Source organism: Syngnathus floridae, chromosome 1 (genome assembly GCF_059516105.1).
Source record: "Syngnathus floridae isolate MCC-2025c chromosome 1, RoL_Sflo_1.0, whole genome shotgun sequence".
Taxonomy (NCBI): Eukaryota; Metazoa; Chordata; class Actinopteri; order Syngnathiformes; family Syngnathidae; genus Syngnathus; species Syngnathus floridae.
The window spans coordinates 25,973,150-25,990,500 of record NC_142413.1 but is presented as its reverse complement, the minus strand read 5'-3'; the positions used below and the strand labels follow the sequence as shown (position 1 = coordinate 25,990,500).

Genomic DNA, 17,351 nt, shown 5'->3' with positions numbered 1-17,351 from the left:
ATCGGTGCAGTATCGGCAGTAATGCGGACCCTGTACCACTCTGTCATGGTGAAGAGAGAGCTGAGCCAAAAGGCAAAGCTCTCAATTTACCATTCAATCTATGCTCCTACCCTCACCTATGGTCACGTGCTATGGGTCGTGACCGAAAGAACGAGATCCAGGATACAAGCGGCCGAAATGAGTTTCATCCACAGGGTGTCTGGGCTCTCCCTTAGAGATAAGGTGAGAAGCTCAGTCATCCGGGAGAGACTCAGAGTAGAGACGCTTCTCCTCCACGTTGAGAGGAGCCAGATGAGGTGGCTCGGGCATCTCATCAGGATGCTTCCTGGACGCCTCCCTGGGGAGGTGTTCCGGGCGTGTCCCACCGGTAGGAGATCCCGTGGACGACCCAGGACGCGCTGGAGAGACTATGTCTCTCAGCTGGCCTGGAAACGTCTTGGGATCCCCCGGGATGAGCTGGATGAAGTGGCTGGGGAGAGGGAAGTCTGGGAGTCCCTCCTAAAGCTGCTGCCCCTGTGACCCGACCCCGGATAAATGGAAGAAGATGGATGGATGGATGGATGGATGGATGGATGGATGGATGGATGGATGGATGGATGGAAGAATTAGTTATCTTGTAGGTACTAAATGTTGAAGGAAATTACTAAAAGCATGGGGAAGTTAGTGCTTAGATCTTGAGTTTGGAAGTGGGGGAGACGTTCTTCAGGCACTGTCAGCTCATCCCGAGAGGACATTCAGAATTTATAGTTAGGATCAAGCATTACAAAAATTTACCGAGTCTGTATTCAGACCTGAATTTACACTGCTTTCCAACAGGCATTTGTTCATTATTGCACGCTTTTTTATTTTTCACTTTGTCACTTAACTTTAATGTGCAATTTGTACAGTACATATGAGTGTCAAAATATGTTACGTTGAAAGAATTACCGTTATTTTCGGACTATAAGTTGCTCCGGAGTACAAGTCGCACCAGCCATAAAATGCCCAAAAAAGTGAAAGTCGCTCCGGAGCATAAGTCGCATTTTGGGGGGCAATTTATTCGACAAAATCCAACACCAAGAACAGACATGAACGAGCAGCAACAGGCTAAACGATACGGTATGCTAACGTGACAAACACAAACGAGGAGCTGAGAACGGGCCTGACATAACATTCAGAGTTATTTAAAAAAAACTATTACATAAATAACACGTTTATAAAACCATCTGTCACTCCAATTCATTAAATCCATCGATCGTCCTTTGTCAACAATGCCGTGTGCCGCGCCGCAGTTCAAATTATTCCACAGGCCCATACAACGATATATAAACTATATTTTAAATAACTATCACATAAACAACAATATTATCAAACCATTTGTGTCACTCTAAATCATTAAATACATCGATCAAATTTCTCATCTTTTATCGATCATCCTTTGTCAACAATTCCGTGTGCCGCGTCGCAGTTCAAATTATTCCACAGGCCCATATGATATATAAACTATATTTTAAATAACTATCACATAACCAACAATATTATCAAACCATTTGTGTCACTCCAAATCATTTAATCCATCGATCAAATATCTCGTCCTTTATGTCAACAATGCCGCGCGTGAGCAGCTGACGTCAGCCTCATGGGTCAGTTGCGACTTAAATATATTGTAGCGTTAACAAAGTACAAGGGCAGACGTGGGTTTGGTAAACGGCTCTTTATTTAACAAAACAAGAGTTCAACGAGCCAACAACTGTGAACTGTAACGATAAAAATATATAGAAGTTGCTACATGAAATAAAATATATATCAAATAACTATAACAAATATATTTTTACTCTCAAAGAAAGCCGCGACTGATGCCGGTAATACGTGGGGCACTTCGTCATCCCGTGATTGAATCTTTATTTATGTGAACAACCGCCGCGCCACGCCACTGACGTCACTTGAAATTCAAATCACGGTAATCCCTTGCTACGTCACGGTTCTCCAAACTTTCTTTCTGCTGTTCCTTTACTGTTTTTGGCTGCATATTTTACAACATGAAATTTGTAACCTGCAGAATATGAGTTTCTTTTTGGTGCCATTTTTGTTAAGCCCTTCTCAGTTGATGAGTCACGGCCAACGGTGAAATTTAGAGCGCACTCATCCAGTTTCGTCTGAAAATAACATTTTTTTTCAGCTGTAGTTTTTTGTTTTGTTTATTTGGTTGTTTCATCCAAGTCAAAGTCTGCTGTATTGTCAATTTCTTCATATGCCAAGACGCACAAAGAGATCGAAATTACGTTCCCACTATCCCATGGTGACAAGACATAGTACATAATATGCATACAAGTAAACAAAACAAAAAATAAAAACAAGAAGGCACAAACAATGAATAAATAAGAGTGATGAATAAATAATAAATAAACAAATAACAATAAATATAAGAGGAGCAAAAATGGAGCAAATGTGCAAACAGCAGACAGTGGACTTGGATATGACGCTTTAAAGCAAACCTGGGCATTGTACGGCCCCCGGGCCGCATACGGCCCTTTGATTGACTCTGACCGGCCCGCGTAACGTTAATTGGAAATTACAAAATAAACATATTTTCTTATTTTACCTGATGCATGGACTGAAGCTGCATTGCTTTTATTTTGAAGTTGTTTTTTATTTACGTACATGATGACGCAAAACGTGATTGGCGTGATTTGATCGTTGTCACTAGCAAGTCATAAGACGACTTTAGCCCTCAGAAATGTCTGCTCATGCTAAAAAAAGAAAGGTAGATGCCGAATGCAGGGTTTCAAAAAAAATTGGACCGCTAAGTATTTATTTACTGAAGTGAGAGGTAAAGCCGTTTAGTTTGCGGGGAGGAGATCGCCGTGTTTAAGACTACAATTTGAGTCGGCAATACGAGACGAAACCCTGAAGGACATTTACACCTCCCATCTCGCCCGCAAGGCAACCTCGATTGCCAGTGATGTGAGTCACCCGGCTCACTCTTTGTTTGACCTTCTGCCCTCTGGGAAGAGGTACAGGAGCCTGCGCTCCCGCACCACCAGACTCGCCAACAGCTTCTTTCTCCAGGCTGTTAGGGCCCTGAACTCGCTACCCCCTTCTGCGTAGCGTGCGGCACTGTTGCGCTATTTTCGGGAATGTCTGCTGTACGCGCACTTGCTCCTTTTTTTTCTGCTCCTCTTATTTATTTATTTATTGTTGTGTTATTTATTCATTATTTATCCAGCACGCTTTTGTTGTACTTGTTTACTTGTTTGTCTGTTGTGAGCCATGTCTTGTCACCGTGGGATAGGGGGGAACGAAATTTCGGTTTCTTTGTGTGTCTCTGGCATGTGGAGAAATTGACAATAAAGCTGACTTTGACTTTGACTTTGACTTGAAACACAGGGAGAAATACAAGAACGTGACTGATGCTGAAAGGGCGCGGACATCGGAAGCTTTGCTAGCTAAACTGCAAAAGCAGCAAGTTTTTTTTACCAAGCTTCACACATCCAGGGATGCAAGATTCAACATTCAAGATTTAAGAGTTTTTTATTCGCCATGTTTGAGCGTGCCAAACAAGGAATTTGACTTCGGTAAATCACAGCCTCTGTTCAACATTTAGGTGACTAACAACAACACTCAGGACATGTGAAAAACGAAAGATATTCTCAAACATCCCTTGATCTTAAACTGATCTTAAACTCCCAAGAGGGCAAGGAAAAACTCAAAACTCCAGCTAGGGGAAATGAGAAACCTTGAGAAGAGACCACAGATGGGAGGGTCCCTCTTCTAGGATGACCAGGCTGCAATGGATGCAGAGAGGACACATAGTACAAACAGTGTAGACAAAAAAGGTGTGGAAAGCGGGATGTTATTGCACAGACAATGACTCTGAGACTCTAAGAGTGGTGTGAGTTCATCAGAGCGACAGCCTGGGGGAAGAAGCTGTCTCTGTGTCTGCTGGTTTTAGTGTACAGAGCTCTATAACGGCGTCCGGAGGGGAGTAGTTCAAACAGGCTTCAACCTGGGTGCGAAGGGTCTGTTGAGATGTTACTTGCACGTTTCCTGGTCCTGGACAGGTACATGTCTTGGATAGATGGGAGGTTGATTCCAATTATCTTTTCTGCAGTCCTTATTGTCCGTTGCAGTCTGTGCTTGTCTTGTTTGGAGGCCGATCCAAACCAGACAGTGATGGAGGTGCAGAGGACAGACTGGATGATGGCAGTGTAGAAGGTCTTCAGCAGCTCCCGCGGCAGGTTGAACTTCTTGAGCTGTCTCAGGAAGTACAGCCTCTGCTGGCCCTTCTTCCGGACAGAGTCTATGTGGCCGGTCCATTTCAGGTCCCGAGAGATTGTGGTTCCCAGGAACTTGAAGGTGTCTGATGAGAGAATAGTATTACTGCGGATAGTGAGGGGCGAAAGTGGTGAAGGGCCTCGCCTGAAGTCCACTGTCATCTCCACGGTCTTGAGCGGGTTCAGGTCCAGGTGGTTTTGGCTGCACCAGTGGACCAGCCGCTCCACCTCCTGTCTGTACGCAGTCTCATCAACGTTCTGGATCAGTCCGATGAGAGTGGTATCGTCTGCATACTTCAAGAGCTTCACAGAAGAGTCACTTGCGGAGAAATCGTTGGTGTAGAGGGAGAAGAGCAGTGGGGAGAGGACGCACCCCTGAGGGGCTCCAGTATTGGTGGTCAGGGTGTCAGATGTGATGCTCCCCAGCCTCACACACTGTCTCCTGTTGGTTAGGAAGCTCGTGATCCACTGACAAGTGGAGGCAGGCACCGCGAGCTGGATGAACTTCTGTTGGAGGATACAGCAACCAAGACCAGCTTTGTGATAGCTCTCAAAATCGCTAAAACCAGTAAGCCATTCTCGGAGGGGGAGTTTATCAAAGAGTGCTTGGTGGACTCTGCAGCTTTAATATGCCCTGAAAAAAAAAGAAGAATTTGAGAAAGTCCCGCTCTCCAGGCGAACCGTGACGAGAAGGGTCGAGGACATATCGTGCAATCTGGAGCTTCCGCTGCAACGTGAAGTGGAAAATTTTGACTTTTTCTCCTTGGCTTTGGATGAAAGCTGTGATGTCCGTGACACAGCCCAGTTACTTGTATTTGTCCGCGGGATAACGCTGGACTTCAAGATTACGGAGGAGCTGGCAGCAATGCGGTCGATGAAAGGAACAACTACAGGGAGCGATCTCTTCATGGAGGTGAATGCGTGCATGGACACACTGGGACTGAAATGAGAGACTGGCAGGTGTCACAACGGACGGTTGTCCAAATCTTACAGGAAAAAATGTGGGACTTTTAAAATGTATATAAGATAAAGTGGCTGAAATCGACACAGATCAGGAATTAATATTTTTGCATTGTATTATACACCAACATATATGTTGTGCAAGTCAGTGCTAAAAATGAACCATGTTATTAATGTTACTAACATAGTAAACTTCATCAGGGCACGGGCATTGAATCACAGACAGTTTGTCGCACTTTTGGAGGACCATGAGTCTGAGCATAGTGACATCAGCTACCACACACCTGTCAGATGGCTCAGCCTGGGCAAAGTGCTAAAAAAAGTTGGGGACCTGAAAACAGAGATTCGAGAGTTTTGTGAGATGAAAGGCAAAGACATCCCAGCGTTCTCAGATGAGGACCGGATGGCAGATTTTGCATTTGCTGTTGATGTGACCGCACTGATGAATGACCTGAATACCAAACTGCAAGGCAGGGGCCTTTTTGTTCATGAAATGCACACCCTGGTGAAGGCTTGCATGAAAAAGATGCTGTTTCTTTCAAGCCAACTGGAGAGCAACAATCTCATTCACACGCAAACCCTGAAAGAAGTCACAGCATCAGCCGATCACCTCCGCAGGTACTCATCCATGTTAGGAGCATTGCATTGTGAGTTTTCAAGGAGATTTGAAGATCTCAGAACAATCGAGGATGAAATGCACATGATTTCCTCTCCCTTTACCTGCAGTGTGGATAATGCACCCAGTGATGTTCAGCTGGAACTCATTGACCTGCAGTCTGATGCAAAACTGGGAGAGCTCTTTAAATCAGGATCTCTGCTGGATTTCTACTCTTCTCTCAAGGAGGAGAACTTTCCAAACATGAAGAGACATGCTCAGAAGATGTTGGTTCTCTTTGGCTCTACCGACATATGTGAACAAACATTTTCAATGATGAAGTTCATGAAATCCAGGTACAGATCATCTCTCACTGACGATCATCTGTCAGCTGTGCTTCGCATCTCCACCTCAGACATTCAACCTGATTTTGATGCACTCGTTAAAGCCCAGCAGAGACTAGATTTCTCTCACTGAACAAGAAAAAATAACTTAAAAATGTAAACAGTTTTAATTGGTTGAGTTGTGCATGATTTTAATTGTATTGTGGTTATTTTTATTTGCATGTTTAGCGTGTTTTTATGATGCCGTTTTAGTGATTAATTGCCTTTCCCATTGTTTTGTGAAATTCGCTTGAATAAATTACATTTTATTTAAGGCAACCTCATGTTTTCATTGCTTAATTATAACATATACTCTTACCAGCTTGTCAAAACAATGCTATTTACTGCTTTTTACAAAGAAGTACAGTTAATATTATGCAGAATTGAGATCAGCCTTTTGGCCGGCCCTCCACAATATTTTCTGTTTCTCATGTGGCCCCATGGAAAAAATAATTGCCCACCCCAGCTTTAAAGTGTTAATTGCTTTATTTGATTTTTTCTCTCTATTTTTCATGTTTTGAATATGTTCAAGATAAAGATATAAAAGCATGTGAAGTGGTCAACTAGACTAAAAATAACATGTGAAGTGGTCAACTATACGTGTAAGTGATGTGTTAATGATCAAGTAAAAATTTGTGAGAAAAAACATATGTCGTTCCTGAGTATAGGTCGAACTATGAAAAAAATGCGACTTATAGTCCGAAAATTACGGTAGTTATCTTGTAGTTAGTAAAAGTTGAATGAAATTACTAAAAGCATGGGGAAGTTAGTCCTTACATCTTGACTTTGGAAGTGAAGGAAACGTTTTTCAGGCACTGTCAGCCCATCCTGAGGGGAAATTCAGAATTTATAGTTAGGATCAAGCATTACAAAAACTTATTGAGTCAAATTTTGACACTTGCTGCTGCACCCCTGCGTAGTTGTAGTAGTTGGATTTGGTGTGTCATCTGATGTCATCTGAATTGCTGCGTGAGGGGTACACGCAGGGTCTCAGCAACATTATGTTGCTCAATCGTTGACGTCCTTGCCTTAGGAATAGACATTACTGTGTCTGGAATTTTAAGTTTAATTATGTGAGTAATGGAGTCAGTCACTCTTCAAGGTGCAAGAGCCAGTAGACCACGGTGGAGTGGAATGGCGACGTCTTAACAGGCTCAATGCAGTTAGCAAGCCGCTTATGTCTAATACTAAACACGCTAGCAGGCTTGTTACTGCCCACGCTTATGAAAATAAAATAAAATAAAAAAGATAAAACGTAGAATGATTTAATTTGGCATGATACAATCTGACCTGTTTACTGTAGTCGAAACACAAATATCAACCTTCTTATTATTACAATAATAAAACAGACATGTAGTAAATAAATTTTAATAAAATTGTTCATTTGTATTTAATTCATTATTATATTAATCTTCAACGATCCTGGTAATACAATACCACTGACAATAGATTCTCATTTGCAATATCAATCTATCTTTGAATTTATTATTATTTTAATCTTCATATCTACCCTGGTAATGCAATTGACAAGAGTTTCTTTTGCAATATCAACCTATTTTCAGACAGCACAGGATATCGTAACATACCGTATTTACCGTAATTTCCGGACTATAAGCCGCGTCTTTTTTCCAAAATTTTGAACCCTGCGGCTTATAGTCAGGTGCGGCTTATATAAAATTGTTTTCGTGATTTTTGTGATGACTTGATCACTTTTATACACTCGTAAAAAGGCTGTGGACCACTGTTGTGCGGTATCTTGAAAAAAACAACAACAACAAAATTACTATTTTGAAACACTACTATGGCTCCTGCTTATTCTGGCTGTGTTGCTTGTGACTATTATGAGCTTTAGTAGGAATGCACACTAGGTGACCTGCGTCAAAGGGCTCTAAACCCTTTCTCTTACTCTGCCATGTGACTCAGCGATTACACAAAGCAGTGGCGCTGTTTGGACCATCTGCATTGTATTAAAACCCAATCAATCAGCATTTAAATTCAATTCTTCTGACATTTTGCTCACCAAAAACAAGTTGTAATGAATGTGAACTTTTAATGCATTTTATTCAGAAGGTTACTTTGAAGCCTGAGGCTTAAATGGCGGTGCGGCGTATTTATGGATTTTTACGGCTTTCTGTGTACTGTCTTTCTTTGTAAAAAACTCATGTGCACGTGCGGCTTATAGTCCGGTGCGGCTTATGTAAGAAAAAAACTAAAATATCCCTGAATTTTAGCTGGTGCGGCTTATAGTCCGGTGCGGCTTATAGTCCGGAAATTACGGTAATCTAATTATCGCCCATATTCTAATAATCGCCCAGTGTGTGTTAGCGATGACATAAATAAAAAACCTTGATACCTCTAATTATCGCCCATGCTGCTAAAAATTCCCCCCAAAACTTGCGTTTTTCTCCACGACCGCATGCCGACGTCATTGCGCAAGTTTAAATATGACTGATTTGACAGCACGTCGAATGTCCCTTTTAAATTGTTTTTCTCCATAAACTATGATACAATTACACTCGTCACTCCACTACAATATCCTCACACAATTACGTTATCGGGGCGTGCGCTCGAACAAGACGATCGCGATAACATGACGTGCACAACATGTGATGTGCGACGGTGACGTGTCGCATCGATGGAGCGTCAATTGACGCCACCCCGCTGTTAGAGGTAGATTAAAACAACCGCTGTTCTAGTGTTAAGAACACCAGTGAGATGCAGGTATTGCATACTACGTAAGGAAAATATACATATCGGCCATTTCAGTGCCCCTTGGCGATCGGACAAAAAGTATTCTCTATTAATCGCCCACCCCCCGTTGGACATAACCCTTCTCTAATTATCACTCTGGGCGATCATTAGAATAAATACGGTATTTATAAGTTAATTTACAATGGTAATGGTTCGAGGAATGTCAATCCGAAAGGTTGGCCCTGTTGGATTTGGTTCACAATTTGGGAAGCGCGCTATCCGCCCCTCATGGCAAAAGCCAGAGCCTAACCTGCTATCCAATTCACACACTGCGTGTTTGTTTTCTTTCTTCAGTTTTAGGAAAAGAACAAGACACCGAAACAAAAATTAGACTTACACAGATTGGTTGAGTTCAGTCAAAATTCCTGTTAAGAAAGCTCTGTTTTCAGGAAAATTACAATACAGTGCTGGGCTTTTCACGCGGCAATGCTCAAGAGCAGAAAGTCCCCATTCAAAAAGCAATGTTCAAGGTTCTTTGGTCAATTTATATTCAGTTGCATATGCCAGTGTGGGCCGAGTTGGAAGGGTAATGAGTTCAGGGGGTGGGGCAAGTTCGCAGGAGGGTTTGATTCCATGGGAGTGGGTGCTGGTTCGGTGAGAGCTGGTTCCGTGGGGGTGGGTGCTGATTATGGGCGATTCGGTGTGTGTGTGGGCTGTTGTTTTCCTTCCCGTCTTTCGGCCTTGGGGATCACCTTTGACAGGGTTCTTGGCTGTTTTTCTCCTGCCGCTCTCACTCCAGCACCTCTGCTGGTTTTATCTTCAAGTGTCCTTCCTGTAAACAGTTTCCTCCATTCTTGCACATACATCCACTTCACCTTTTTGTTCGGAATTATGTGTAGTTTTGGGTGTGACATCATCAGTTTGTAAATGTTCCCTGACTATGCAAAGTTCTTACTCAACACTTAACATGCATTTGGTTGTTTGTTCTTTTGACATTCCATGTACTTACTTACTTTGTCACATTTTTAGTTTAATCATGCTTCCAACCATATCTTTTCATTGTTAGGCAAAACGTTTCCCTCGGTCCAGAACATTCAGTAGTAATCCAAAGCTGGCGTCTAGCATTAGCCAACATCATCAAGCATCACATTAAACATTAATCAAAACATAAGATTTAATCAAGTACTGAACATTCTTAGACGCCTTTGGCAGAGTCCGTGATTTAGAAAAACAACAGGCATGCATTAAGGGTCATTAAGCTATTCAAGCAATATATCAAAAAACATTTCTTATTTCAAAGGGCACAGAAATACATATCAGATCATGAAGGTATAAAAGCCTTTGTCAATACCACATATCAAAAATGTCTAGTTATGCCTTTATTGATTTGGTGTGTAGGTATAATAATTATATGCTTAAAATATTTCTTTGATTGATTTAATATGTGAATATACTTGTCTGCTTATGTATTGTACAAACCGGATTCGGTTGAAGTTGGGAAATACTGTAAAATATAAATATAAACAAAATACAACGATTAGAAAATCCTTCTCAACCCATATTCAATTGAATACACTACAAAGACAACATATTTGTACTATGTGTCCTCTCTGCATCCATTGCAGCCTGGTCATCCTAGAAGAGGGACCCTCCCATCTGTGGTCTCTTCTCAAGGTTTCTCATTTCCCCTAGCTGGAGTGTTGAGTTTTTCCTTGCCCTCTTGGGAGTTTAAGATCAGTTTAAGATCAGGGGTTTTTTGAGAATATCTTTCGTTCTTCACATGTCCTGAGTGTTGTTGTTAGTCACCTAAATGTTGAACAGAGGCTGTGATTTACCGAAGTCAAATTCCTTGTTTGGCACGCTCAAACATGGCGAATAAAAAAGTCTTGAATCTTGAATCTTGAATATTTAATGTTCAAACTGATAAACTTAATTGTTTTTTGCCAAATAATAATTAACTTAGAATTTCATGGCTGCAACACATCCAGTAGAAGTTGGAAAAGGTGGCAAAAAATACTAAGAAAGCTGAGAAAAGCTCATCAAACACCTATTTGGAACATCCCACATGTGATCAGGCTAATTGGAAACAGGTGGGTATCATGATTGGGTATAAAAGGAGCCTCCCCAAACATGCTCAGTCATTCACAAGTAAGGATGGGACGAGGTTCACCACTTTGTCCACAACTGCGTGAGAAAATACCGTATTGGCCCGAAAATAAAACGGCCCCGCTTATAAGACGACTCTTTTTCAAGACTCAAGTTTGAAAAAAGACTTTTTGAACACCAAATTGAATTTTTATACAGAAAATAATTACATCTGAAACAAATGATTATAACAATGTATTTGAGATAAAAAGCATGTTATTTTGCCTCATTCAAATCATGTGAAAACTGTATCACATCTTAATATCTGAACATTTAAATATGTAAACTAAAGTGCAATCACATTTGTAAATGAATGGCTTCTGGTTTTTGAAATCTAAATACCGTAATTTCCGGACTATAAGTCGCGGTTTTTTTCATAGTTTGGGTGGGGGGGCGACTTATACTCAGGAGCGACTTATATATGTTTTTTTTTTTCACAAATGTTTACTTGATCAATAAGACATCACTTAAAAGTATAGTTGACCACTTCCCATGTTATTTTTAGTATAGTTGATCACTTAACATGCTTTTATATCTTTATCTTGAACATATTCAAAACATTAAAAAATAGAGAAAACATCAAATAAAGCAATTAACACATTAAAGCACCATATCCAAGTCCACTGTCTGTTCGCTCCTCTTATATTATTATTATTTATTATTATTTGTTTATTTATCATGTATTCAACACTCTTATTTATTCATTGTTTATGCCTTCTTGGGTTTTTTTGTGTTGCTTGTATGGATATGTGTACTATCTCACCGAGGGATAGTGGGAACGTAATTTAAATTTCTTTGTGTGTCTTGGTATATGAAAAAAAAAATCGACAATAAAGCAGAGTTTGTCTTTGATAAAACAACCAAATAAACAAAACAAAAAACTACATCTGAAAAAAAATATGTTTTCAGACGAAACTGGATGAGGGCGCTTTAAATTTCACCGTTGGCCGTGACTCATCAACTGGGTGGGCTTAAGAAAAATGGCACCAAAAAGAAAGTCATATTTTGCAAGTTACAAACTTCAAGTTGTAAAATATGCAGCTGAAAACAGTAATCGAGCAGCAGAAAGAAAGTTTGGAGAACCGTGATGTACCAATGGATTACTATTTCAAGTGACGTCAGTGGCACCGCGTGGCGCGACCCACGTAAGGACGACCGGCATCATTAGCGGTAATCATTTCTAAGTGACACGGAGGACAAAGAGTTTAAAGGAATTAAGGATTTGGAGTGACATAGAAGGTTTGAAAAACTATTATGGCTTTTGCACAGGCCCGGTCCTACTCTACTGAGTCGGGGGCCGGCGCTCGGCCGAGTGGCTGTCCGCGAACGGTGCATGGGGCTCAGACATGGCCATTACGCACGCCCGGTCCTCTGCCATGGAGCTATCGTCTCTGGAAGTCCACGCCGCCACACGCTTGGAAGTTTGTTTTGTCGAATAAACAGCCGTTTACCAAACCCACGTCTATTCTTGTACTTTGTTAACGCTACAATATAGTTATATACTAGATCTGTGGAATAAAGACGAGGCTGACGTCAGGGCGCACGCGCGGCGATGTTGACAAAGGACGAGGAATTTGATCGATGGATTTAATGGGTTTAAAGTGCACGGATGGTTTGATAATAGTATTGCTTATATTATAGTTATTTGAAATATAGTTTATCTATCGTTATATGAGCCTGTGGAATATTTTGAAGTGCAAGCGCCCTCAGCCGCGCGCAGCCATTGTTGACAAAGAACGATCGATGGATTTAATGAATTGGAGTGACACCGATGGTTTTATAAACATGTTATTTATGTAATGGTTGTTCTAAATCACTCTATATGTTACGTCAGGCCCGTTCTCAGCTCTTTGTTTGTGTTTGTCACGTTAGCATACCTATCGTTTAGCCTGTTGTTGCTATCGTTTAGCCTGTTGTTGCTCGTTCATGACTGTTTTTGGTGTGGGATTTTGTCGAATAAATTGCCCCCCAAAATGCGACTTATACTCCGGAGCGACTTATATATGTTTTTTTTTCACTTTTTGGGGCATTTTATGGCTGGTGCGACTTATACTCCGGAGCGACTTATAGTCCGGAAAATACGGTAAACCAATCTACTGTGATAAAACAACATTTCAATAACTGCATTAACCATTAAAGTGAAGTCTAGCTGTAACTGTAGTCTTGAAACAAATCTGAATAAGGAAAAACATTGCAATAAAATAATGCAAACTCCTACTGCTATTGTTAGGGAGCCTGAGGACCTTATAGGGAGTCGGCTCGGATATTTATGCTCATTTCGCCCCTGGGTGTAGGTCAGAACACAGGAGGGAAGACGTGGCTCAGTTTTGATTGCTTTACTGAATTATTGGCAAAAAATAATAATAAATAACCATAAATGAAATACACTCTGCAACACACCAAGTCATCGATCGAGACAACAAAATACATTTGCTGGCGACCGTTTGTCGCCGTGCCGCTGCGTAACGGCCACTCGTACGATGCAAGGCAAACTCCAAGGAGCTGTCAAGCAAACGGCGCGCACACGAAGCAAACCGCGATCGGACAAACGGCACAACAGTGGACAATAGTAACAATGAAATGTATATACTCACTTTGTGTCAAAGACGCACACGATCACAGCAACATACTCAGTCGATTATGAGTGCGCTGGAGCTGTCAATCAAATGGCGCACACATGAAGCAAATCGCGATCGGACAACACGATCACAGCAACAAAGTCAGTCGATACCAGCAACCTTTAACTTTCCGCAACGCACAAGTGAAAATGGGTATAATGTCTAGACCCCAAATATAAGACGACCCCTACTTTTCCAGTCTTATTTCAAAGCAAAAGACCTCATCTTATGTTCGGGCCAATACGGTAGTTGAACAGTTTAAGAACAACATTTCTCAAAGCAAAATTGCAAGGAATTTAGGGATTTCAACATCCACAGTCCATAATATCATCAAAAGGTTCAGAGAATCTGGTGAAATCACTGCACGTCAGTGCCACGGCCGGAAACCAAGACTGAAAGACAGTGACCTTCGATCCCTCAGACGGCACTGCCCTGTAAAACGACATGTGTGCATAAAGGATATCACCAAATGGGCTCAGGAAAACTTCAGAAAACCACTGTCAGTAAATACAGTTTGTCACTACATCAGTAAGTGCGGTTAAAACTCTACCATGCAAAGATTGCAGGCTGAGAAAGGAACAAGCAGGTTACAGGACAGGTGGGGGAACAACAGAGCAAATATTCACATTGAGAAACATAATAGAACAGGTAAATGAGTGGCAAGCAACACCATACTTAAACTTCGTAGACTTTGAAAAAGCCTTCGACTCTGTACATCATGAAAGCCTGTGGATCATTATGAAGCCGTATGGAATTCCGGAGAAGATTGTCAGAATGGTCAGACTATTTTATGAAGACTTCTAGTGTGCGGTGGAAAACCAAGGGGAAGTATGTGAGTGGTTGAACATCAAAACCAGCGTAAAGCAAGGATGCAATATGTCAGGGTTCTTGTTTTTAATTATGATAGACTGGATTATGAGAAGAACATTTCAAGAGGGAGATAAAGGAATTAGATGGACGCTGACATTAAAACTTGATGATTTGGACTTTGCAGATGATATAGCATTACTCTCCTCTACAAAACATCATATGCAGAATAAAACAACCCGAATGGATGCAGAACCCAAGCAAGTAGGACTCAAGATCACTACACAAAAGACAAAACCAATGAGGATAAATGCAAAAAAACAGGAACGAATCAAGATCAATGAGCAAGATATTGAGGATGTAAGACCACTTATTGGGATCAATAGTATGTAAAGAGGGACGCGGTATGAAAAATCTGAAGAATAAGCTGTCAAAAGCAAGAGGTGCATTTATTAAACTTAAGACCTGGAGCTCCAATGATGCCTGAAGAAGAACCAAGCTAAAGCTTTATAAGACACTAGTAGTGCCAGTACTGCTGTACTGATGTGAAACGTGAAAAATGAATAAAGGGGACAGCAAGGCAATTGATGTGTTCCACAACCGATGCCTACGAAGAATACTTTGCATACATTGGCAAGACCACATCAGCAATAAAGGCCTACTAGAGAGAGCTGAAACGGAGCCATTGAGTGAAAAAGTTAGAATGCTTAAATGGAAAATGATTGGACACATACTACGGCAGGACCACAACAACGACTGCAACACAGCCATGGAGGCGTACTATCGAGAAAGAGAGGAAAGAAGCAGGATGGAAGTCATGGTCTGAAGCGAGGACTGCAGCAGCTGACCGTGACAAGTGGATGAGCTCTGTGAAGGCCTTATGTGCCACAAAGCACGAAGTGGATAGATAGATAGGTAGATAGATAGATAGATAGATAGATAGATAGATAGATAGATAGATAGATAGATAGATAGATAGATAGATAGATATAGATAGATAGATAGATAGATAGATAGATAGATAGATAGATAGATAGATAGATAGATAGATAGATAGATCATATAAAATGGACTGATGCACAATGGAAAAGTGTTTTGTGGTCTGATGAGTCCATTTTTCAAATTGTTTTTGGAAACACTGGACGTCGTGTCCTCCGGACCAAAGAGGAAGCGGACCGTTCGGACTGTTATCAACGCAAAGTTCAAAAGCCAGCTTCTGTGATGGTATGGGGGTGGGGGTGCATTAGTTCCCATGGCATGGGTGACTTACATTTTTGTGAAGGCAACATAAATGCTGAAAAGTACATACAGATTTTGGAGCAACATATGCTGCCATCCAAGCGACGTCTTTTTCATGGACGCCGCTGCTTATTTCAGCAAGATAATGCCAAGACACATTCTGCACGTGTTACAACAGCATGGCGTCGAAGTAAAAGAGTCCAGGTTCTCCCCTGGCCCGCTTGCAATCCAGACATGTCTCCCATTGGAAATGTGTGGCGCATTATGAAGCGTAAAATACGACAGGGAAGACCCCGGACTGTTGAACAACTGAAGCGGTTCATCAAGCAAGAATGGGAAATAATTCCACATGAGAAGCTAAGAGAATTAGTCTCCTCTCTTCCAAAACATTTATTGAGTGTTATTAAAAGTAAAGGTGATGTAACGAAGTGGTAAACATGCCCTTTCCAAACTTCCACTGCACATGTTGCAGCCATGAAATGCTAAGTTAGTTATTATTTGAAAAATAAAATAAAGTTTATTAGTTTGAGCATTAAATGTGTTGTCTTTGTAGTGTATTCAATTGAATATAGGTTGAAAAGGATTTTCAAATCATTGTATTTTGCTTTGATTTATATTTTACAAAATTTCCCTACTTCAACCGAATCCGGTTCGTACTTTATTCAATAAGGTGTAGCTACGCAGGATTTCTTTTATTTTTTTAACCCATTCCTTCAGCCCCTATACATTTTTTTTCTAACCAAATATGGCCCCCTTTGCAAAAGGTTTGGACACCCCTGGTGTAAGTGGTGCACAAAGCTGTAGACACCTGTTAAGCTATAATTATGTGCCTGGTGAACAACGGCGACGAGCAGCCACAAAGTCTTGCTAGATTCTGATCTGTGTTATCGCCGAAACTGGCAAAGGTCAACGATTTGCTGCCTACAAATATGAAAATAATAGTCTTCTAAAAGTAAAAATACAAACACAGGGAGCAGCTGTGGAGAACGAGAAAAGAGAAGAAAATAATGTAGATTGTCTCTCCGGCAGACGCACATTATACTATAGCAACCCAGAAGCCTCGGCGCATTTGTAGCTTACAGGGAGTGTACGCAAAGCAGCAGATAGGAAACAGAAAGCAAAAATTCAAGTCTGTATATTAATCTAAATGCTGGAGCTAAACTGATCTGAGTGGCTGTGTGTAAAAACATATTGTAGAGCAGGGGTGTCCAAGTCCAGTCCTCGAGGGCCGCATTCCTACATGTTTTCCAAGTTTCCCTCGTTAAACACACCTGTGCACGAGCCTGATCATTGAATCAGGTGTGTTTAATGAGGGAAACTTGGAAAACATGTAGGAATGCGGCCCTCGAGGACTGGACTTGGACACCCCTGTTGTAGAGTATAATGATCCCGAGTTTTTTGCGGGACATGCGTTCCAGAACCACCCGCGTTCCAGAAAATCCCTGCAGTAGATATGGTGTATGCATTATTTAGCAATTTAGATACCATGTATTAATATTTCCAACACATAGTCTTTCATATTGGCCGCTAGAGGGCATGGGTGTATTGTAAGTCAATTAAGTGTGGTTTACCTTGCCAAGTAATGCTAAAGGTCCAACTTCAGAATTACCACACTACACTAACCCGGGGGACATCATGCATAACAAAATCAAAGTGAGTA

At 41.2% G+C, this 17,351-nt stretch overlaps 2 protein-coding genes across 5 annotated transcripts in view; both read left to right on the top strand.

Moving 5' to 3' along the window:
• spdl1 (spindle apparatus coiled-coil protein 1) overlaps positions 1 to 17,351 on the top strand; it is a 192,484-nt gene that overhangs the window by 128,182 nt on the left and 46,951 nt on the right. The window lies entirely within an intron of this gene.
• Positions 3,105 to 9,511, top strand: LOC148404735 (general transcription factor II-I repeat domain-containing protein 2B-like). Its single transcript, XM_088393080.1, has one exon. The coding sequence runs from the start codon at positions 5,347 to 5,349 to the stop codon at positions 6,283 to 6,285; it is 939 nt and encodes a 312-aa protein (XP_088249206.1). The 5' UTR covers positions 3,105 to 5,346; the 3' UTR covers positions 6,286 to 9,511.

Coding starts and splice junctions, on each gene's coding strand:
- LOC148404735 (XM_088393080.1), top strand. CDS start 5,347: ATGTTGTGCAAGTCAGTGCTAAAAATGAACCATGTTATTAATGTTACT.